Here is a 19,366-nt window from a genome sequence, read left to right on the forward strand (position 1 = left end):
ACTTCAAATGAAAAACCAGTAGAAAGATTTCAGTAATGTTTGGGATGATCTTCACTAAAGAGAAAGCATCTTTGGAATGAAACCTCTATGGGAATGATGGCATCAAGAGTAAGATACAATTTTTTACAATGTTTCATTTTCCTTACAGCAGTGTCTCTAACTGTTGGGCAGGGCTGCGGGCTCACAGCAGGTGGGCTGAGCACAACCAGGCAAAAGATATGAAGGGAAAAACAGATTTATTTAGGCCAATGTTAGCATGGATCATTTTTTCATTGCTATAAAATAAAATGGGAAACAAATTGGGGTGTGGAACGTGAACGTTTTTCAGCTTCTTAAATAGGACATCCTAGAAAAATATTCAGCTGTTCAGAATAGAATAAGCCTTGTACAGTAGCTTTATGTTTTAAGGATGCACTGAGTGTGAAACACAGATGTTTCCAAAAATATGAATTTGGCTGACTGTGTTTTGCTGCTTTAAAGTCTTTCAGCTCTTCATCACACTGTCTTTGCCCATTTAGCCAGCTCAAAACTGATGCAACACAACTAACAAACATGAGCCACGACAGTGAACATCATGTTTTGGAGATATGCCTGTGGGAATCCACCAGCCCAATGCCGGCTACATATTCACTGTATTGTTCTTTTCATATATCAGAGATAACTCATAGCTAATAAATTGTAGCTACTTTTGCATTTCACTAAAGCTGCTGGTGAAGCTCCAGGTCTCTTACATCAACACATGCACATAAGTTAGAAAGTTAACAACAGTGGATCACTCAGAGAGAAGCAATAGGATGCGTTTTGACCCCACCTCACCTCGTCCACCCACATACTGCACAGCCGCTCCTCTCAGACTCAGAGCAAGAGCTGCGTCTGCCCAGCGAGAAACATCAGAGTCATGGATTTATTTATGTTTTAATCTAAATCTAGTGACCGAGCAGCTGATGTGGCAACAGTGAGGGGGACTGAAGCATGACTGGTTGGCATCTACAGGTGTGATGCCCCATTTCAGTCATTGCTCAAATTGTCTGTCATGTTTTTATTGGTGTGGGCTGTCGCAGTTATCTGAAGGGAAACACGGATGTCAACAGGAAAGCCTCGCGTTCACCCTCTGATGACAAAAAGGGACGTCACCCAAGCGCACCCTCACACATGGAGACATTAAGCATAGCTTAACATGCGAGCACGAATACAATATAATAAATTCCACATTACAGCATATCGGTGCCTCACATAGTGTAAATGTGGACGTATTCTGCAGTTTATCAGTCTTGTTAACGCCGCATTTCTCTCAGTATTTGCAGCTGTTTGTGTGTGTGCGGCTTGCCACAATTCTCTCAACACATTTTCTCCATTCAGCCAGCTAAACTCTCAATTTCCTGCCAGTGACAGACCGCCTCAGGCTGGCAATACAATTGTCTAAAATAGAAGAGAAGAGGGTGCGATGAGGAGGGTGTGTTTGGAATAGAGGAATGAGATCCTTTCTCTCTACCTTGCTGATTCAGAATAAACATTACAAACAGAGTGAGGCTTCTAAGTGATTTTAAATCTATCCCAGCACCCAACACCACCATCATATTCTCTCTCACAGTTGCCATTACATGCAGAGCAGCTTTGTGGTAGACCTCCTAAGACTGAAAAGGTGGCTGGGCTGGCTGCACCATTATCACCTCTCCTGTCCTTGGAGGGTGGAGGCATTTAATAACTCCAGAAGAACAGTCACATTAGAGAAAACAGTGGTTGGAGACTGTGATACAAGCACATTTAATCAAAATGTGCAATAAATTTCCAAGCTCATTGCCTTTGAAATGGTTGTTTTGAAGATAGGAACTATTTCTACGACCACTCGGTGTCCGTTCTCATATTCAGTGAAACTTTAGTGCATCAATAAAAAGGCAATTGTCATGATCCTGGGTCATTTTGACCCAGCGTTTTGTGTTTCCTTTTGGTTTCACCTTGTGTTTTGTGTTTATTCTGGTTTTAGTTTTTAGGATTTGGTTCTTGTGTTTAGTGCTTGAGTGTTGTATCAGCCCTACCTGTGTCTGTCCTCTGTGCTCTGTTCGGGTCCTCGAGTTTTGTGTTGTAAAACAGTCCCAGTTTAGGTTCGTGTCTTTGTGCAGTCCTCGCCACCCTCATTTCTGTATATATTTCAACCTTTGTAAATAAAACGCTCACCTGCATCTAGCCGTTTCTTGCATCTTGGGTCCTCATTTAACTCCACTACACGACTGCTGCCCCAGCCGTGACAGCAATCATCTCAATCTGCTATCAGTTTGCAATCAGCTCATCATTTTGTAATTGGCTGGGGTCAAGCTGCCGATTACATGTAATCTGTTTGTGACAATATGGATTAACTGTAATAAACTGTCAAAAATCACAAATCTACAAACACAGAAATTTCCCAGTGACATTGTTGTACAACTACAAACTGGAAGTTAGAAATTCTTCCACGCATAGTAATGTAGTTGCTGGAGGATGGCAAATTCATTTCAAAACTGGGCAAATATGCAGTAATCTTGATTTTATATAGCAGTACAACCAGAAAAGAATCAGTTGGCAACCAGTTGAGTCAACTCCTATTGCAAGGAGACACATTGCAGACAAGTTGCACTCACTGGTGAAATGGTAAATGGCCTGTATTTATATAGCGCTTTTACTCGTCCCTAAGGACCCCAAAGCGCTTTACATATCCAGTCATCCACACATTCACACACTGGTGATGGCAAGCTACATTGTAGCCACAGCCACCCTGGGGCGCACTGACAGAGGCGAGGCTGCCGGACACTGGCGCCACCGGGCCCTCTGACCACCACCAGTAGGCAACGGGTGAAGTGTCTTGCCCAAGGACACAACAACCGAGACTGTCCAAGCTGGGGCTCGAAACTGGCAACCTTCCGATTACAAGGCGAACGCCCAACTCTTGAGCCACGATCGCCCCAGACTGGTGCAGACTGACTCAGACTGACTGCAACATGTTGTCATGTTATCTGTCTGTTTATTACAGTTTTTTCTGATTGCTTAAGCACATTTTTTGTAACTATTGGCTAATTTTGCAAAACTCTTCACACAAATAAGAAAACCTGTCACCCAATAATCAAAACATTGTAGTTCTCTTGCAAAAGCAAACACAGCTAGATTAACTCTTCACACCTTCGTAAAAATGGTGTTTCCGTATCAAACAGTACACACAAGCCATCATCTACTAAGCACACAATGCGCCAACTGCACACTGATGGTATGAATACAAAACACATCTGGCTTTTGCTTTCTCTGTGCACAAGGTAGGCTATGTCAGTTTGAGCTCATACTTCTGTCATAGATCCATAAGCATAGAGGGATCCAAACTTCAAGTACTGGTGTTTATTCAAACACATCAAAACAAACACAAGTGTTTATTTCCAAGTATAGGATTATTTGCAATCGCCATAATGACTATATGGGTTACTTGGTCTGCAGTGAACATGCTTCCTCTGCCCCCAGCATCTGGTCATCTAGCAATTCTGTAAAGTAACAATTTCAGTATTTTTACATCAATGGTATTGGTGTGTTTCTCATTGGCATATGGCAGTGCTACAAATCTTTGTGCGAAGTGACTGTACTAACCGATTCTCATTTCAAGATGTCCTTATGGTACTTGCTACAGTGTAGCGGCTCGAGTTAGGCTGGACCCGTTGGCCAGCTACCCTCAGGGTCATTCCACGGTTGATTACATGGTCCACTATTGTAGCTCTGATGTCATCAGCAATTCTATTTCTTACTCTTCCTACCCTTCCTCTCCCCCCTCCTCGTCTTCCTCTTGCTCCTCCTTGTCCTTGTCGTCCTCTTCATCCTACTTCTTCACCTCCACGTCCTCTTCCTCGGCCTCCTCTACTTCTCACTCTTTCTGCTCCCTCCATTGTACTCCGCACACACAGCTTACCTGTATTATAGTGCTTAGGCTGATTGCAAAGTGAACTAATTATCTAAAAAAGTTTTCACATGTGAAAGTGTGCCAGACAGTTGGCAAATTAGTGTTAATGATAGCCATACATGTGTATACTTTTGCTAGGAGTGTGTTGGAAATTTGGTAATTGAGTGTTGTGCAGTGAATTGTGCCTACAGTTTTGCAAAGTGTGTGTTACAAAATTGCAAACTGAGTGCAAAGCAGTTTTTGTGCTTTTAGTTTTGCAAACTCAGTGAGTGGTTTTGCTATAAGTCTGAATAGTTTTAGGTATTGTGCTACAGGAATCACAGTTAGGGTTTAAGCATTCAGAAAAAACTGTAATTAGAAGGCAGTTCTTTGAAAACCTTCAGCAGTCTGTCAGAGAGTGATTGCAGTGAGTTGTTTGGAGACAGGTAGTCTCCCAACAGATGACTGTGCAATCTTCTTGTGAACAAAAGTGTTTGCCCAGAGGTCGAGGGTGCTGCATGCTCAGCCTCTGGTTGACCAGTTGGTTCCTGAATAGAACAAAATGTAATGTAATCACCAGACAACCACTTATTTTTCCTAATTTTTCCTAATTCCTATTTTTCCACAAGGAAGTTACTATCCTGCTTTTACCATAAAGGCAGATCAAGGAAATTAACTGGATAACAAATCTGACTTGAACCAGTTTGAGCTCTGGAGAAGAGCAAACAAACCACAAAGCTCAGTTTTGGCTGGACCCCATAATAGAACACAAACAGCAGGTGGCTACATAATGGCTTCATGCCTTGAGGATTTTGCTCAAACTTAGTGACATCATAAGATAAGACATTGGTTGAAATATTTCCCTAAATCCCTGATTGTGATGTTTAGCACACAGTCATCTTTTAAAAATGTTTTATTGCTGGTTATGTAAGACAAAATGAGTCCACCCCAGGACAGCATTTTGCACTTCCTGTCTGCTAATACTGTAATTTCAAACACTTAAACATATTTCCCACATCCCAAAAAAATCTAATAACATTTCCGAATGAATATTTCTGCCATCAACAGGGCACAGTTTTCCCCTGTTTAACTTGCTGCAGAACTTTCTACCATTACTGTTACACACACAGTGGCACAGACAGGGCGACACATGTAACTGATACTGCAGGATAGTACACATGCACACACTTACACACTCACACACTGTTTTTTATGGCCCAGAGAGGAGCATTAGTACTGATTAAAGGACCTATTAGAGAAAAAAAAAGCAGCTGAATGTAGTCTCACGTTATTTCCCCTGAGAAACTCATTTTTAAGATGCTTCAATAAGACCTCGCAGCTCCGGACTCACAAATTGTTCATTTGAATTCAAATAGCTTACAGCTTTTCATATAATTCCCCAAATCGGAAAAAGAATTTAATCACCATGTTCCAAGATGTTATCCAGATTAAGACAATCCTGCAAATGACAAATATGATTTAGAGGTTTGCTAGAAAGCTTTGATGCCACGATGTGGAAATCAGAGAGAGCAGCAAAGTTCAGTAAGATTATTTCCTCTGAGAAAGCAGTCTTGAACAAATAACATCACACAGCAGCACAGGCGCACAATAACTCAACTACTGTTCATTATTGTCGCAATGCCCCCACAGTTCTGTCGCAAAACATTGGTATTGGGGAACAGAACTTACAGTAGGTGGAAAATACTATGGCTTTGCCTGAAGGGCAGGACTGCACTTTCTCATATCTTGGAGCTGCAAATGTCTTTCTTTTTTCCTGCAGATTAATTCTGCCTTAAAAAAATAAAATAAAAAAACAACAACAAAAAAACATGTTCATGTTTTTATATCACGCCTGCCCATACAGGTTTTACTATTCATTCAGAATTCCCTCATGTTTCAGGTTAACGAGAAAATGTGAGCTTGTTAACAGGCTGAGAGGGAGAACATTGAAAGGAGAAGAAGAAATAGAGGTTGGGAATAAAAGAAGAAGAGACAACAAGAAAAAGACAGAAGAAGAAGCAGATTATAAAAGATATCAGAAGATGAATAAGATAAAAGAAGATTTTAAAAGAAGAAAACTATAAAACAAGGAAATAGAAGAAAAATACTCTGTTTAATACCCTATAGTGAGAAAGGTGTAACTGCATGTTTTTTTACATTAACCAGAAATAAGAAGTTCTCATAATACATGTACAAACGCTGTTGTCCTTGTCAAAGGGTAGAAGAACCTCAAGGATGTCTACTGAGAAAAATCCTGACTAAAGACATTTTCACACATGAATTTCAGCTTTGTGAGAACTGATTAAGATAAATGTGCAGAGCGCACGTCTGCACCTCCACATTTAATGGCCTTTAACTTGAATGGCCCCCATCGGTCTGATTGTACCAATGAGAGAACAGCTCTGGTACCACAATCCACAGCAAGCGAGTCGGTATCTCGAATTATACCTCCTGCATGTCCCAGTCAGACAGCTCTATCACCTGAAATCAAACTTATTGTTTCCTGTAGTGAGGAAATAGCAGACAAACGATCTCCAGTTGTGTGCTGCAGGGTTCCCACCTGATGGTCCCAAAGTTTTCTGAAGTTTTTTCCTGTTCCTTTCCTGTTTCTGTGAAAAATGATTTTGCTGGGTCTGCCTGGAAGCTTTTGCTCATGTTGTCCCAGCTGCAATACCAGTGGCTTCCAGGATTACATGTGTTTAAACTTCAGATAAAAGATACTTCATCATGACACCCTCGGTCATAGTTGGCTAAAAGCTTAGAAAAGGAGAAACTTCTGTACATTTGAAGAAGACTTTGGAGGTTTAAAAAAGCCACTGAAACTATCCAGATGCTGAAGAAGATGAAATTCTTGCTCATTCCTCGAGCTCCCAGTTTTTTATTTCATTATTTTTGCCTTTGTCTTCACATGGCTGCAAATAAAACCTTTACCAGTAAAAAAAAAAAGAAGCATCTAACTGTTTCCATCAGCAATCAGCATGTTTTTAAGTGTATGTAGTTAATGCTTAATAATCATCATCATTTTTGCCCCCTCTCACTCCCCACCTCTGTGCTCATCTCTGCACCCAACCTTCCCTTCATGTCCAACAATAGAAAACTCACCAGTTAATTAAAGAATGGAGGGTCCATCTACTGAAGAGGTTTGTGACCCATACACCACAAGAGTGCAATTAAATCAAGTACCCGCTGGCAGGAGGAGAGACAGAGAGAATAAATATGAATACATTCCTTAAAAATCTGTGTGCATGTATGTTTCCTTTGATGCCAGAAGTGATGTCATTATGAGCCACAGGCCTGTGTGGAACACCTTGTTTGGGTATTTTATTTTTTAAAAAGGCAGAATAATCACTGAAGATTAACGCAACATGTTGTAAGTGATTCTTAGTGAACTTGGCATCAGGACAAATCTGTGTTCAGTACCAAAACTGGTATTGGATGCTGCTTTTTGCAATATTTATGCTGTTATAATCGCTTTTTCTTGTCTTTCCTGTGGTAATTATTATGCTCCAAGTTCCATAAAGAGCTGGCATTTAAAGTCCAGGATCAACTCAAGTTTACGGCATCAGAGATCCACAAAAATACAATCATAACCAAAGCAGAATCCAAAACCATGAAGACATTATGTAGCCATCCCCTTCCTGTGAACTTAATACCACGGGGAAGAATATCCACTGTCTGTCTACTGCAATGAGATTACAGCTCATCCAATATGCAGAAGCAGGTATGCTAGGTATGAATTTCAAACAGTCTGCAAAGAATCTCTTATTATCAAATGGTTCATAGAGCCAGACTCATGAATGCATGTGTTTAAGCTCAGAATGGCAGAGAGAGTGACGACAGCATCAACCACAGAACTGGAGCTGAGCTGTTTGTTGGAAATTAGATGAAGAATAATATGTCAATCTGACTCTAACTATGCCTGACTGATGTTGTCGACTTCTAAGCTGCAGGTTTTTCTATGAGAAATGTTTGATTGACTAATCCAAAAATACATAAACATGACGATGGGAGTAATGAAAAACTAATGTTACGTTTACATCACTAAAGCCCAACACATAATATAACCCCTTAACCAAAGTTTGCACTCATCCATTCAGCCAAAGCAGGCAAGAACCCCTCGGGGTTCATTTCAGCCTGGTTATATTTTACCACAGCATAAATCACCATAATGAGCATGCAGAGTGGGAACCAGAAGAAATGGAAAATTTGCACATGGCTTAGGCAGATGGCAGATACAAAGTAGCAGCTAGTTAGCAGAGAGCAAATGCCTTCACTCAGACTGACACAGAGCAGCACAGGCACCAACATGCAAGCAACTGAAAGAGTTCAAACTTCAAACCAACAGGCAAACTTTAGTTGGTGAAGCGATTCAGCCGTCGCGGCGGAGCGGTCCTTTAGGTTGGGCCTGGTGTTGCATGGGCAGAAAAATACCCCGATTTCTAACTTTGTGTGTGACTGATGCACAAGAGGTAATACAACACTTCATTACACAAACCCACTTCCACAGTTTGGTCTAAAGTTAGTTGTAGCATTTGCAGTTTTCACATTAAGAGGTGGGCGGGTGAGCAGTCGTTTCTCATTTTACCTCATCATTTTCATAGATTTTTTTTTTTATTGTTGCTTGAATCACTTGACGCTGATCTATGAATCACTCAAGCATGACACATGACACACCTAACTCAAGGGATCACCTAACATTCATCGTTGTGTCCACACATAACAGAAAACTCAGCAAAGAACCACTTAATTTCCCACTGTTAGATTTTTCCTATTTCTTTGACTGAATCTACGATAAAAGCCAAAGGTAGCAGAAAAATACATAAAATAGCATTTTTGCACTAACACGTGATTCTCAAAGTGCTGTTGGCCTATGACTTTTATATTCTGGCATGCTGTGCAGAAAACAAATATTGACACAGGACCTCAGAGATGCATCTGGCCATTCTGTTGATCCATCTACTGAAGCCTCATCAGAAATGGTCTCAGGTGAAGTGTGGCTGTCAAGAAGGCTGCTAGAGCTCCTGAAATATGTTTTGCAGTCAAACGGTGCATTTTGAGTTGCCCTAATGTTTTTTCTTAACACTTCCTGACCTCGGCCTCACCCTCACTATTTCCGTTGACTGTCATTTTTAATTACATCACAAACACATATATAATCTTCTTCTACTTTGTGGAAATCAGTTATTCTGGTTTGTGTTGCACAGCTGCTAAATGTTGACATGGTCTGAAAAGTCAGTGTTAGCTTAAAAATTTGCAGTCCCTGTTTGTTTTCCTATATTTGAGAAGAAAAGCCATAAAAACTTTCTTTCTGTTTTCTGGCTTTTAATTCACATTCATTTTTTTCCTCCCCAATGACAGAGAGAACCTGTCTGATGAGGCTTACAGGCTGACTTTTGTATTGAAATCCTGTGAGAGGGTAGTGGATTAGTGAGTTTCCAGTTGTCTCTTGACATCTGCCCACTTGATACCTCAAAATCTATGAATTCTTATTTAAAACACAAAGTGAGTGCGGTGTTTGTCTTTGACAGAGGGCAGAGGGGCACGAGTATCAGCCTACAGGTGCGTGCCTGATCAAAAAGTTCATGGCAGTGTTATGAGACAGACATATGGCAGCCTCATTAACATAGTGATGAAGAGCTAAATCACACCCAGGACAGACTCAGACTGTCCACTGGCAGCCTCCCACATCTGACAGTGTCAGACCTTGGTGTAATTTGAGTGAAAGGGAGCTAGCTCACAATCCTCTCTCAACTTTCTGACACATCTTTGATTTCTTTTTTGCAGGTTTGAATTGAAAGATACGTTTTCCTCATTTCAGAGGTGGGACTGCGCTGCTGGGTAAAAAAAAAAAATTACTTTAAATATCCTCCCGGTGCCAGGTCACAGCTCACATAAAATAAAATAAAAAGTCTGAATAGGAAAATAAATGGAAAAAGAACAGTCTGACACATTTACTGAATGAGAAATGAAGACCAGCGCAACAGAGAATGACAGAGAATGGCTAAAATCCATTGTTCATATACAGCAAGTGAATGATTGGTGCACAGTATTGTGCAAATATTAGTTTATTTTAATTTGTGCAGGTCCACTGGCTTTACTGACATTAAGCAACATTTCATAACAAAAGGGAGCTGCAATAAAGAACTTTATATGTTTAAAGGTCCAGGATACATCCGCAGGGGAGTTAGATTTTCAAGGAAGAGCCAGAGAGTGAAAATATGTTTCAAAAGTACTTTAATACCTTTCTGTAAACTCAGCGGTACCTGAACTACTGAAGAATTTAACAGGATTCACAAAAATGCTGCAAGCAAACAGCCATTTATATCTACCCAACAGGTGTAATGTACCTGAGTCCTGTATGTTTCAGCTCCAGCAAACAACAACGTTGTAAAATGAATCCTTTGACTCAGACAATTTGATGATAGCTAAAACAGATCATTAGGTTTTAATGAACTTTTAAAAGCACAGTTTGCACTTCAGGGTGTTATTATTCCAGCGTTCGAATCTGTAAAATATATATGAAAGGGATCCTCATGCTGTTACTTTCATTCTGGCCTTCAGAGACACTGAATTTTTATGTTATTTTACTTTATTTATTTTTAATCAAACATTAAAAAGCAGAATTTTATTTCAAAACTTCCACATGTGTTGTATAAACCCTACATATTCATACTCATAGCCAGTGCATCACTGTTTCGTGTATAAGTGCTGTACCCACAAGCTGTGATTAGGATTTTTTTCTTTAATTAAGTACTTCATAGATTGACAAAATGATCCCACTTCTATTTAATTAAACAATTTAAAGAAGAAGACACTGGGGATGTTTTTACTGTTTAAAGAAAAGCTGTTGTACACAGAGCTCATACACATTCATCGCTGATGAAGGTACACACTCAGACAGGAGATAATATAAGCAAGTACCGTATGTTTCTGATCTTTAACACTCACGTCTGTTTGATTGCATGACACATCCACGAGATTACAGTGGATCCATGTGCATGACACCAAAAGGCTTCGTTAGAAGTCTCAGAGTTTCATTCTTCTCCACTTCAGACTCATTCTGTCATAATTTCATCAGAGATCATCAGTGGAAAAAAAGAAAAGATAGTCCCAGGATGATTTTCAGGCCGTCAGACATGAACAGTGTCCCTGCTTTTGATCAGCTAAAGCTGTTAGAGCCTCGCTGCAGCTGGCGAAGGCACTGACCTGCAAGTTTGTTATCATCTACAGCAAACCAGTTAAAGATCCCCAAAGCGTCTCTTTACTGGATTCAAAATACTAACCCCTCATTTTCAGTCACAGGTGTATTTAAAGCTGCCACCTTTGTCCCAATCCTCTCTCTCGTAGATTGGCGTGGGTACATGTGGAAGTGTGTGTGTGCGTTCATTATGCTTTCTAAGTTTACATGCATGTTTGCGTCTTCACTGGCGTCAGCGCTGTCACTTTCTGCACCAGCACCAGGCTCCTCCCACAGGCCGAGGCTCCTCCCCCTTCCTCTCTGTCAGTATAAAGTATGGTCTTCTCTCAATCTCATACTCAGTCACAGCCTCATCAGTGGAGCAAAGCTCACTATCTTCAAATCAGCCTCTCCTGGTTTACTTCAACAGCTGCAGGTAAGGTTTAAAATATTCTCTGCAGTTTGTTTCATTTTAAAACTTCATTTTATTTCTCTGTTTTCCTGTCACAGGGGGATGGTTACACACACTCACTAATGCTTTGAGGTGTCCTGTCCCCTCATTTTCAGTTATTTATACACTGAAAATGAGAATACTGTAGACAAGTAAAGACTGGACTGGTATTTATATAGATAGTTATCCATCTATATGTCGTTTTCTTCTTTTGCCTTTTTAGAGCACAAATGAAATGTTTATTACAGTGGATCTTTTCTTCTCTTTATTTAAGTGAGTGGTGGGTTTTAATGAAAGAAAATTATATTCATACACGAGCCAAACAGAATTATTAAAAGATTATACAATATTTATGATTAAAAGTCTTTAAAAAGTAACAGATGAGTAAAAATAGATCCATGCTGAAAGCTGAGCTGAAAGAGAATTATGTCTGAGTGTCCAAATGACCACATAAGAAATTTAATTTTGCCCCTAACTTTTATCTGGAGGAAAACTCTGTGTTTGTGTTTAAATGCTCACAGAAGCTGCTGGTTCTGTGAGCATCATTTGACCTTTGTTGTGGATAAAATTATCATTCCAAGAGTTGGAGTTAAAAGAAAGTAGGAAAGAAATTCCTCATCACATTTCATAGGAGCTATTTTTATTTTATTTTTCATCTCTGTGTATAAACTAAGTAGTGATGGGTAAAAGTGTTATTTTCTCATTTTGTTTTCTGAGGAGAGGAGAGGAGAGCTGTCACATACATTGCATTATCACATCATTACCAGCCTATTACATAATGATTGAGAGACAATGACCAGCTGCTAAAAGGAATTATATTAGCATGAGCAGAATGGCTATTTACACCACCGCTGTGTCCGTTTAAACAAATTATTCAAACCAAACGTTTCACTGGACTTATGGTGATAAAATCACACAAGAAGAAATTCTCCATTTCAGTTGGTTTAAAACTGCAGAGGAGGGCGATTTCACCTGCACGTCTGTAATGATTTGACCAGTGAACAACGACTAGAAGACGTTCTGGACTGTTAACGGTACAAAAGGATCTAGACTAAGAACAAAGACTCAGTGCATAAAATAAAGGAAAAATCTAAAACACTTATTTTTTTATTTGTTCTGCAAAGGTAGAAACCATGGCAAAGTTATGCTCTCCTGCACATCTATGTTCTGGTGTTTATGGGCTGTAAAAAGATCATCCTTGACTTAGTAAATATATTAACACAGAGAGACGCAGCAGAGCGCTGTAACACTGTGGGGTTTTTGATTTATCTGAGACTGAAAGCCTCCGAGCAGCTTTTGCTGTTGGTTTTTATCTAATTATCCACTTTAACTCATTTTCCTTTGGACATAAATTTCGGGAGTAAAACATCATTCATCAAAGATAATATGCTGCTTTGGCAGGCTTCAAGATCAAAATAAAATAAATAAATCATCAAAATGATCTTCTAACCAAATTAATAAGAAACATCTATAAATGTATTTATTATTATGTTTAATAATATTATATGTATTTACATGAGGGGTTAAAAAGGTTTCATGCCTCTGCTTTCAGTGTGAGTAAACTTCATGTATTGATTCTGTGTGACACCGACTGTCCTGTGAGCCCCGTTCAAAAAACAGCACATAGATCAACATTCGACTATAGAGACCGCAACTCCAAACAGCACATACATATACATGTATGTGTCTGTGTGTCTGTCACAGGCAGAGCAGGAGAGTATTTATGAAACATGAAATAATGTTTGCTGTAGTTCGAGGCAGAACCATTAAAGAGTCATCTCTTTCTCACCCGATGTGTTTAAATGACCTTAAATTGATTTATTGCTGCTTTTTGCAAAGCCAATATTGCCTGCATTGGTTTGTTTTCCCTTAGCAAGCTGAGGTGAGACAGAAAGAGAGAAGAGGGCAGATGAGAGGCAGTAAAGAGCAAATAAAGACTAACTGGAAATGTGCTATTGAGTTTGTTTAACTGTTATTCTCTCCCTGTCTCTCCATCCAGCCATGAATGTAGGCATCTGTGTTTGTGTTATCCTGGCTGCTTTGTCCAGTGGTTCCCTGAGTCTGCCTTCACAATCAATTGTAAGACACACACACACACACACACACACACACACACACACACACACACACACACACACACACACACACACACACACACATTATGCAGAGCTAAACAGCACGTACATTGCCAATTAAGGGAAGTGGAGTAGGACCCTGATTACAAACTTTAATGTCTAAATTGCCTCCACGTGGTACAATTGGATTCAATTTTCCACTGGAGGATAAATATTTTTTTTCATTTGAAATTTTTTTTTTGTTTTTATTACTTTTTAAATGTGTTATTTCATAAATGTGTCATTTTCTCCACAGACAGCTGAAAGTACGGCTCTTCTCTCAGGCAGCGGATCTCTCCCTTCTCCCAGCCTGAAACGGCAGGCTCGCTCCGCTCCAGCGCCCCTCTCAGGGCATCTTATCAACTACAGCCAGCACCAAGAGGACGCAGACACTCCAGACAGCCTGAACCAGCTTCTGGCCAGACTCATCTCTAGGAAAGGTGTGATCAGACGTATGACTGCCGATACAGAATAAGAGAACAAAGGATGGGAAGAGAAAATGAAATGACCGTCTTTCCCTTTTCCCTTAACTTGTCATCTCATTACATGCTCATATTTCCCTCTTCCTCACATCCATCCTTCTGCAGCCTGCGTTCATTCATGCTGTGTTTCAGTCCCACCATCTGGCATTTCCCACCTCCCTCTGGCCTCCTCTCTTCATCTTTCCACGCTTGCTACTCCCCTAACATTTCTGCCTGCGCCCTCTATCATAGTCGTCTGCCTACCTCCTGACCTCACTCTCTGCTTCCTCTGTCACCGCGCATCGTTTTTTTTCTTTCAAGTAAACGCTGTGTGACTACGAGACCTGCTGAGCTCATGGACAGAAATAGAAACACAGCGAGTCAGCATGAGTTAGATCAACAGTGCCATTTGGAAGATAGACCGTATATTATTATCATACAGTATGGGTAGTTTAAAAAAAAAAAAAGAATAACAACATAAGTTTTATGAAATGCAGTGAATGTTTTCTTTTGCTTAGTTTGTTTCAACCATGTCTCCTCTAGGCTCTGCCTACCACACCAGATCCTCCCTCAGCAGCAGAGCCAGTGGTCTCCCCCCCAACCACAGGATAAAGGACAGAGATTATCTCGGCTGGATGGACTTCGGACGGCGTAGTGCAGAGGAGTACGAATACTAGTCCTGAAGGCACGGCTTTGTTTCTTCGAACGCTGAGCCCAAAACCTCCAACATCACCAGTTAAAGTTTTTATTTTAAAAAACCTGGAGCCCTTTTCACACTGCACTCTCAGCCCACCAGAGCTGACTTAGTGAGAAGTATATCTCAGCACATATCCTTCAATCTACGAACCACAAACTTCAATCCAAAACTTACGGCACATTATTGTATATCTGTGTTGCTGTTAAGACCAAAGGTAGCAATGCTTGTCCATCCCGCAGTGCTTTCTTAGTCCCTCACTCTCTCTGTGGTTTGGATGGTAATCACTAAAAATGAGTCACAAAAAAAGTTGTTTCATGGAAAAAATGTGTTTTGATTTCTAAAAATATGGGGTCATTGTAATTTTCTAACCAGCATAGAGTTTTTAATTTGTTTGGCAGTACTTTCTTACTTAAAGTTACATGAGTAGCTCACGATCTGCTAATGCTATTAGACATTGCACAGCAGATGCTTGTTAGCATAAATTCATTGTTAGTTAAGTTGTCTTTGACAAATGCAATGTTAGCTTTTTGGTGTTAACAGATCAGTGAAGAAACAGTAGGTCTGGTATAACAATGGGAAATGCCACATTTCCGTTTCAGTGGATATACAGAGCTTAACTAAGAAATCACAAATATTTTAGCAATGAGTCAAAACTTGTTTAAAACGAAAAAAGATCATTTATCATGTTTATATGACTAAATTTAAGCCAGTGCTCTGAGAACTGCACTAAAAACATCATTTCGATTAATATGCTGCTGGATTAACCCATTACAGAAACATTAAAAATGATTTTGGCAGTTACCAGTATTGTTAATTTAGGGCTTCTGTGACATTAAACTTACACTGGGTGGAGATCTAATTAATTTGTTTAGCACTGTAAGTCCAACAACTTCAACTGTTAAAAAGCAAAACTTACAAAAAGCTGTTAAACATAACACCCTTTAAATATATTTCCAGTGAGAAAAATCAGTGTCTTAGGATTTAGACATTCGTATTTTAAAGTACTGTTAAAATGCTTAATTTTACTGAGCGTTACTGTATGAATGTATCTGTAGACTTTTAATGTGCCCTTAAGGTGTCCTCTGCAAACTAATCTTCATAAAAATTACACAATAAAAAAACAAAAACGACACAACAATAAAAAGCATGTTGTTTCATATCACACCATGCTCAACACTGAATGTGACACATCATTCAAAAATCTTTGATCGTGCTAGAAACTGGGAGAACTGGGTGAAAAGTGGCTAACATGGCAGGCTGCTGCAGTGTGCAGTGTGAAAAGGGCAAAACAGGTTTTGACAAGCACAAAGTGTTGTCTGTTTGATACCTGGGAGTCTCCCTGACTTTGCATAATGGACTTCAGTGGCAGACACAATAATATCAGGATGCTGCAGATATTAAATCTACAGATTAGAAATGTTTTCTTTTCTTTTCTTTTTTTTAACGGCCTTTATTATATATAAAGGTTAACTCTCTGTATTAAATCATTTGTTTCTACAGATTCAGTGAAACTCCAAATAAAGCTTTGTTTTCCTCCAACGTCAGCAAGAAATGCAAACGCTTTCTTTTCAGTCTCATGATCTTATGGTTTCAGGGCACAGGTGGTGGGGCAGTTCTCTATATAGTGTTAGATTTGATCACTGCAGAAGAGAAAGAATGGATGTCTCTTTTTTTTACAAACCTTTAGTGCAACCCAGTGTGGGATTTCAGCAAATGAAAGCCAAAACATTTTCATTTGTGCCCACTATAAGTAAAATAGCTTTCCCGGGATTAGCATTGGGACAAAGGAGCTGGTAGCTAGAAAAGGTTATAATTTAAATCAGACTTAAGTCTCAAAGAGCTCATTTTGCCTTTAAAAGTGTTTGTGTTCATGCCTGGGGATTAATTAAAGTGGATTATGTTAATGATCTGTTAGTCCTAATGCAATGAAGTTAGGATGAGTACTGTGAATAAAATAAAAAGCCCTAAAATAATAAAAACAAATCTCCTGGTGAAATGAACTAAATGCTGATGAGGGGCAAAATAAAAAATTATCTTCCTCACAAATATGAAAACAGAAAGACAAATTAAACTCTGGCTCTGTTTCTAATTAAATTTGTACTTGAAGTCTTTGTGTGCGAAACTGGCAAAAGTGATATAAATATACTGATAGGTGCTCTTTGATGAACATGTGGAAAGGAATTCTCTTCCGTTTATCCAATTTAAAGTGACGGGGAGGCTGGAACTGACCCCAGCTGCCATAGAGCGAGAGGAGACACCCCGAACAGGTCGCCTGTTACAGGACCAATGCAGAGAGACAGATAATCATTCATAGATTTATCAACTTACTGTGATATTAACTTACCAATATTGGTTATGATGTTATGACAATGAAAAATCCCATCATAGCTTAAAGACCTTACACTAAAATATTATCACAATAGAGTACTTCTGTCCCAGATTGCAGGCTTACTTGTGATTCATTCAAATCTACTGGAAGTTGGACCAGTGAGGCCATGAGATAAGTGAACCATTTTGAAGAAGAAGTCTCACAATTACTAATATACACTACCTGGCTTAGCTTTGATTACAGCAGGCATTCGCTGTGGCATTGTTTCAAAAAGCTTCTGCAATGTCACAAGATTTATTTCCATTCAGTGTTGGATACATTTTTTTACCAACATCTTGTACTGATGATGGTAGTGTTTTTTCTTTTACCTTTCAATACGGATGGTCTGTTTTCTGTTTTGATCAAGAGCCTTTTTTTGGGCAGCTGAAGAGGAGAAGTCTATCTTATGTCCAACCTCTGGCTGTATCTTGGTCACATTACCCAGCAAAACCCAGTATGCAGGTTCATCTGTAACAGTCCTTGTGCCACAGATCAACACTGTTGCTTCTACATTAAACAGAAGAGCAGCGACGTGGGTGCAGGTCTCCACGACTCCGGCCTTACAGCTGCAGTGGGCGGCTTCAACCTTCCCTGTGATGCTCACAATGACCCATGGCTGCAATGCTGGTTCATTCAGTCTTTGAGAGGGCAGTACCTGAAACACACACAGACCCCAACCCCAGATCACAGCACTGCCCCCACAGACTTGTACAGTAGGCATGATGGGTGCATCACTTCATCTGCCTCTCTTCGTACCCTGTTGCGCCCATCACTCTGGAACAAGGTAAATCTGGACTCATCAGACCACATGACCTTCTTTCATTGCTCCACAGTCCAATCTTTATGCTCCCTAGCAAATTGAAGCCTTTTTTTTTCGGTTTGCCTCACTGATCAGTGTTTTTTTTTTGGGCTCCACATCTATTCAGTCCCAATCTGTTGAGTTCCTTTTGCATTGCGTGTGTGGAAATGTTCTTATTTTCACTATTAAACATAGCCCTGAGTTCTACGGTTGTTGTTGTTTTTTAAAATTAGATTTCACCAAATGTTTAAGTGATATCCGATCACAATCAATTTTTTCCGGCCACGTTTCTTCCTCGAAGACGATTGGGTACCCACAACCCTTCCACTTTTTAATAATGCGTTGGACAGTTCTTAATCCAATTTTAGTAGTTTCTGCATCTCCTTAGATGTTTTCTTTTATCGATGCATGCCAATGATTTGACCCTTTCCAAACACTATCATCTTTTCCACGACCACGAGATGAGTCTTTCGACATGGTTGTTTGTGAAATGAGAAGCAACTCATTGCACCAGTTGGGGTTAAACAACTTGTTGCCAGCTGAAAGACAATCACCTATGCAGTAATTATCCAATAGGAGGGCTTGTACCTATTTGCTTAGTTAAATCCAGGTGGTTACCTTTTTTTGGCCAGGCAGTGTAATTACATTACTAATTTACAGACTTACGGACACACATTTAAATAAAAAAAAAAAAGTGGTATTGCAGTATATGAACAGTCGATTACTGGATACCTTAATGACCTCCACAGACTGTTGTGTGCAGTAATTACCTCATTGATTTGTTAAAAAGTGCAAAGATGTGTGAGAGATGAATTGTGGGGCTTCTGTGGGAACAGCAGGAAAAAGAAGACTCACACACGCTTGGAGTTGAATTTTCACAAACTTGTAATGAAAGATACTTTTCATTTTTGCCTTTATACACAAATACAGCTCATAATGTTGCCTGCTCTATTACGTGCTAACATTCACAACATTCATTCATATTCAAGTGACTGACTTTGATGTGCCGTCACAGAACTGTCACCACTCTATGTTTTCGTGTGCAGAACACAAGAAGGACCAATGTAATAGAACACAACATGGTTATATTACCTTAAGTAATAATTTGGTAACCCTCTGTTTACATTGAAAACATGTTGAATGATCAGACAACTCAATGAATTTAATGTAATGAGTGAAATACTACTTGGTGGCATTGCTTGACTGATTTTTCAGCGCAGTTTCATCTGTTGTTGGATAAAGAGAGATCGTCATTGAGCTGCACTTGAGGACAGTATGAATGAAACTTAACATGCTTCCTGGTTGGAGGCTCATCGAATACACAAGAATATTGTAGCTCTCTGCTGGAGTCATCTGAAGTTTTTCACTTTCTATTCTAAGTTTTCTGCATGATTACGGTGAGTACACCTA

General features: G+C 39.7%; 1 protein-coding gene across 1 annotated transcript; it reads left to right on the plus strand.

The window, feature by feature from the left end:
* The first annotated feature begins 11,416 nt into the window (after positions 1-11,416).
* Positions 11,417-16,341, plus strand: LOC102301793 (cholecystokinin). The gene is made up of 4 exons (XM_005943830.3): positions 11,417-11,502; positions 13,517-13,596; positions 13,888-14,071; positions 14,636-16,341. Exons 2-4 carry the CDS (start codon positions 13,519-13,521, stop codon positions 14,767-14,769), a joined length of 396 nt encoding a protein of 131 aa, XP_005943892.1. The 5' UTR covers positions 11,417-11,502; positions 13,517-13,518; the 3' UTR covers positions 14,770-16,341.
* The last annotated feature ends 3,025 nt before the right edge of the window (positions 16,342-19,366 follow it).

Source organism: Haplochromis burtoni, unplaced genomic scaffold (genome assembly GCF_018398535.1).
Source record: "Haplochromis burtoni strain Fernald_Lab_line unplaced genomic scaffold, NCSU_Asbu1 Contig_373, whole genome shotgun sequence".
NCBI classification, from domain to species: domain Eukaryota; kingdom Metazoa; phylum Chordata; class Actinopteri; order Cichliformes; family Cichlidae; genus Haplochromis; species Haplochromis burtoni.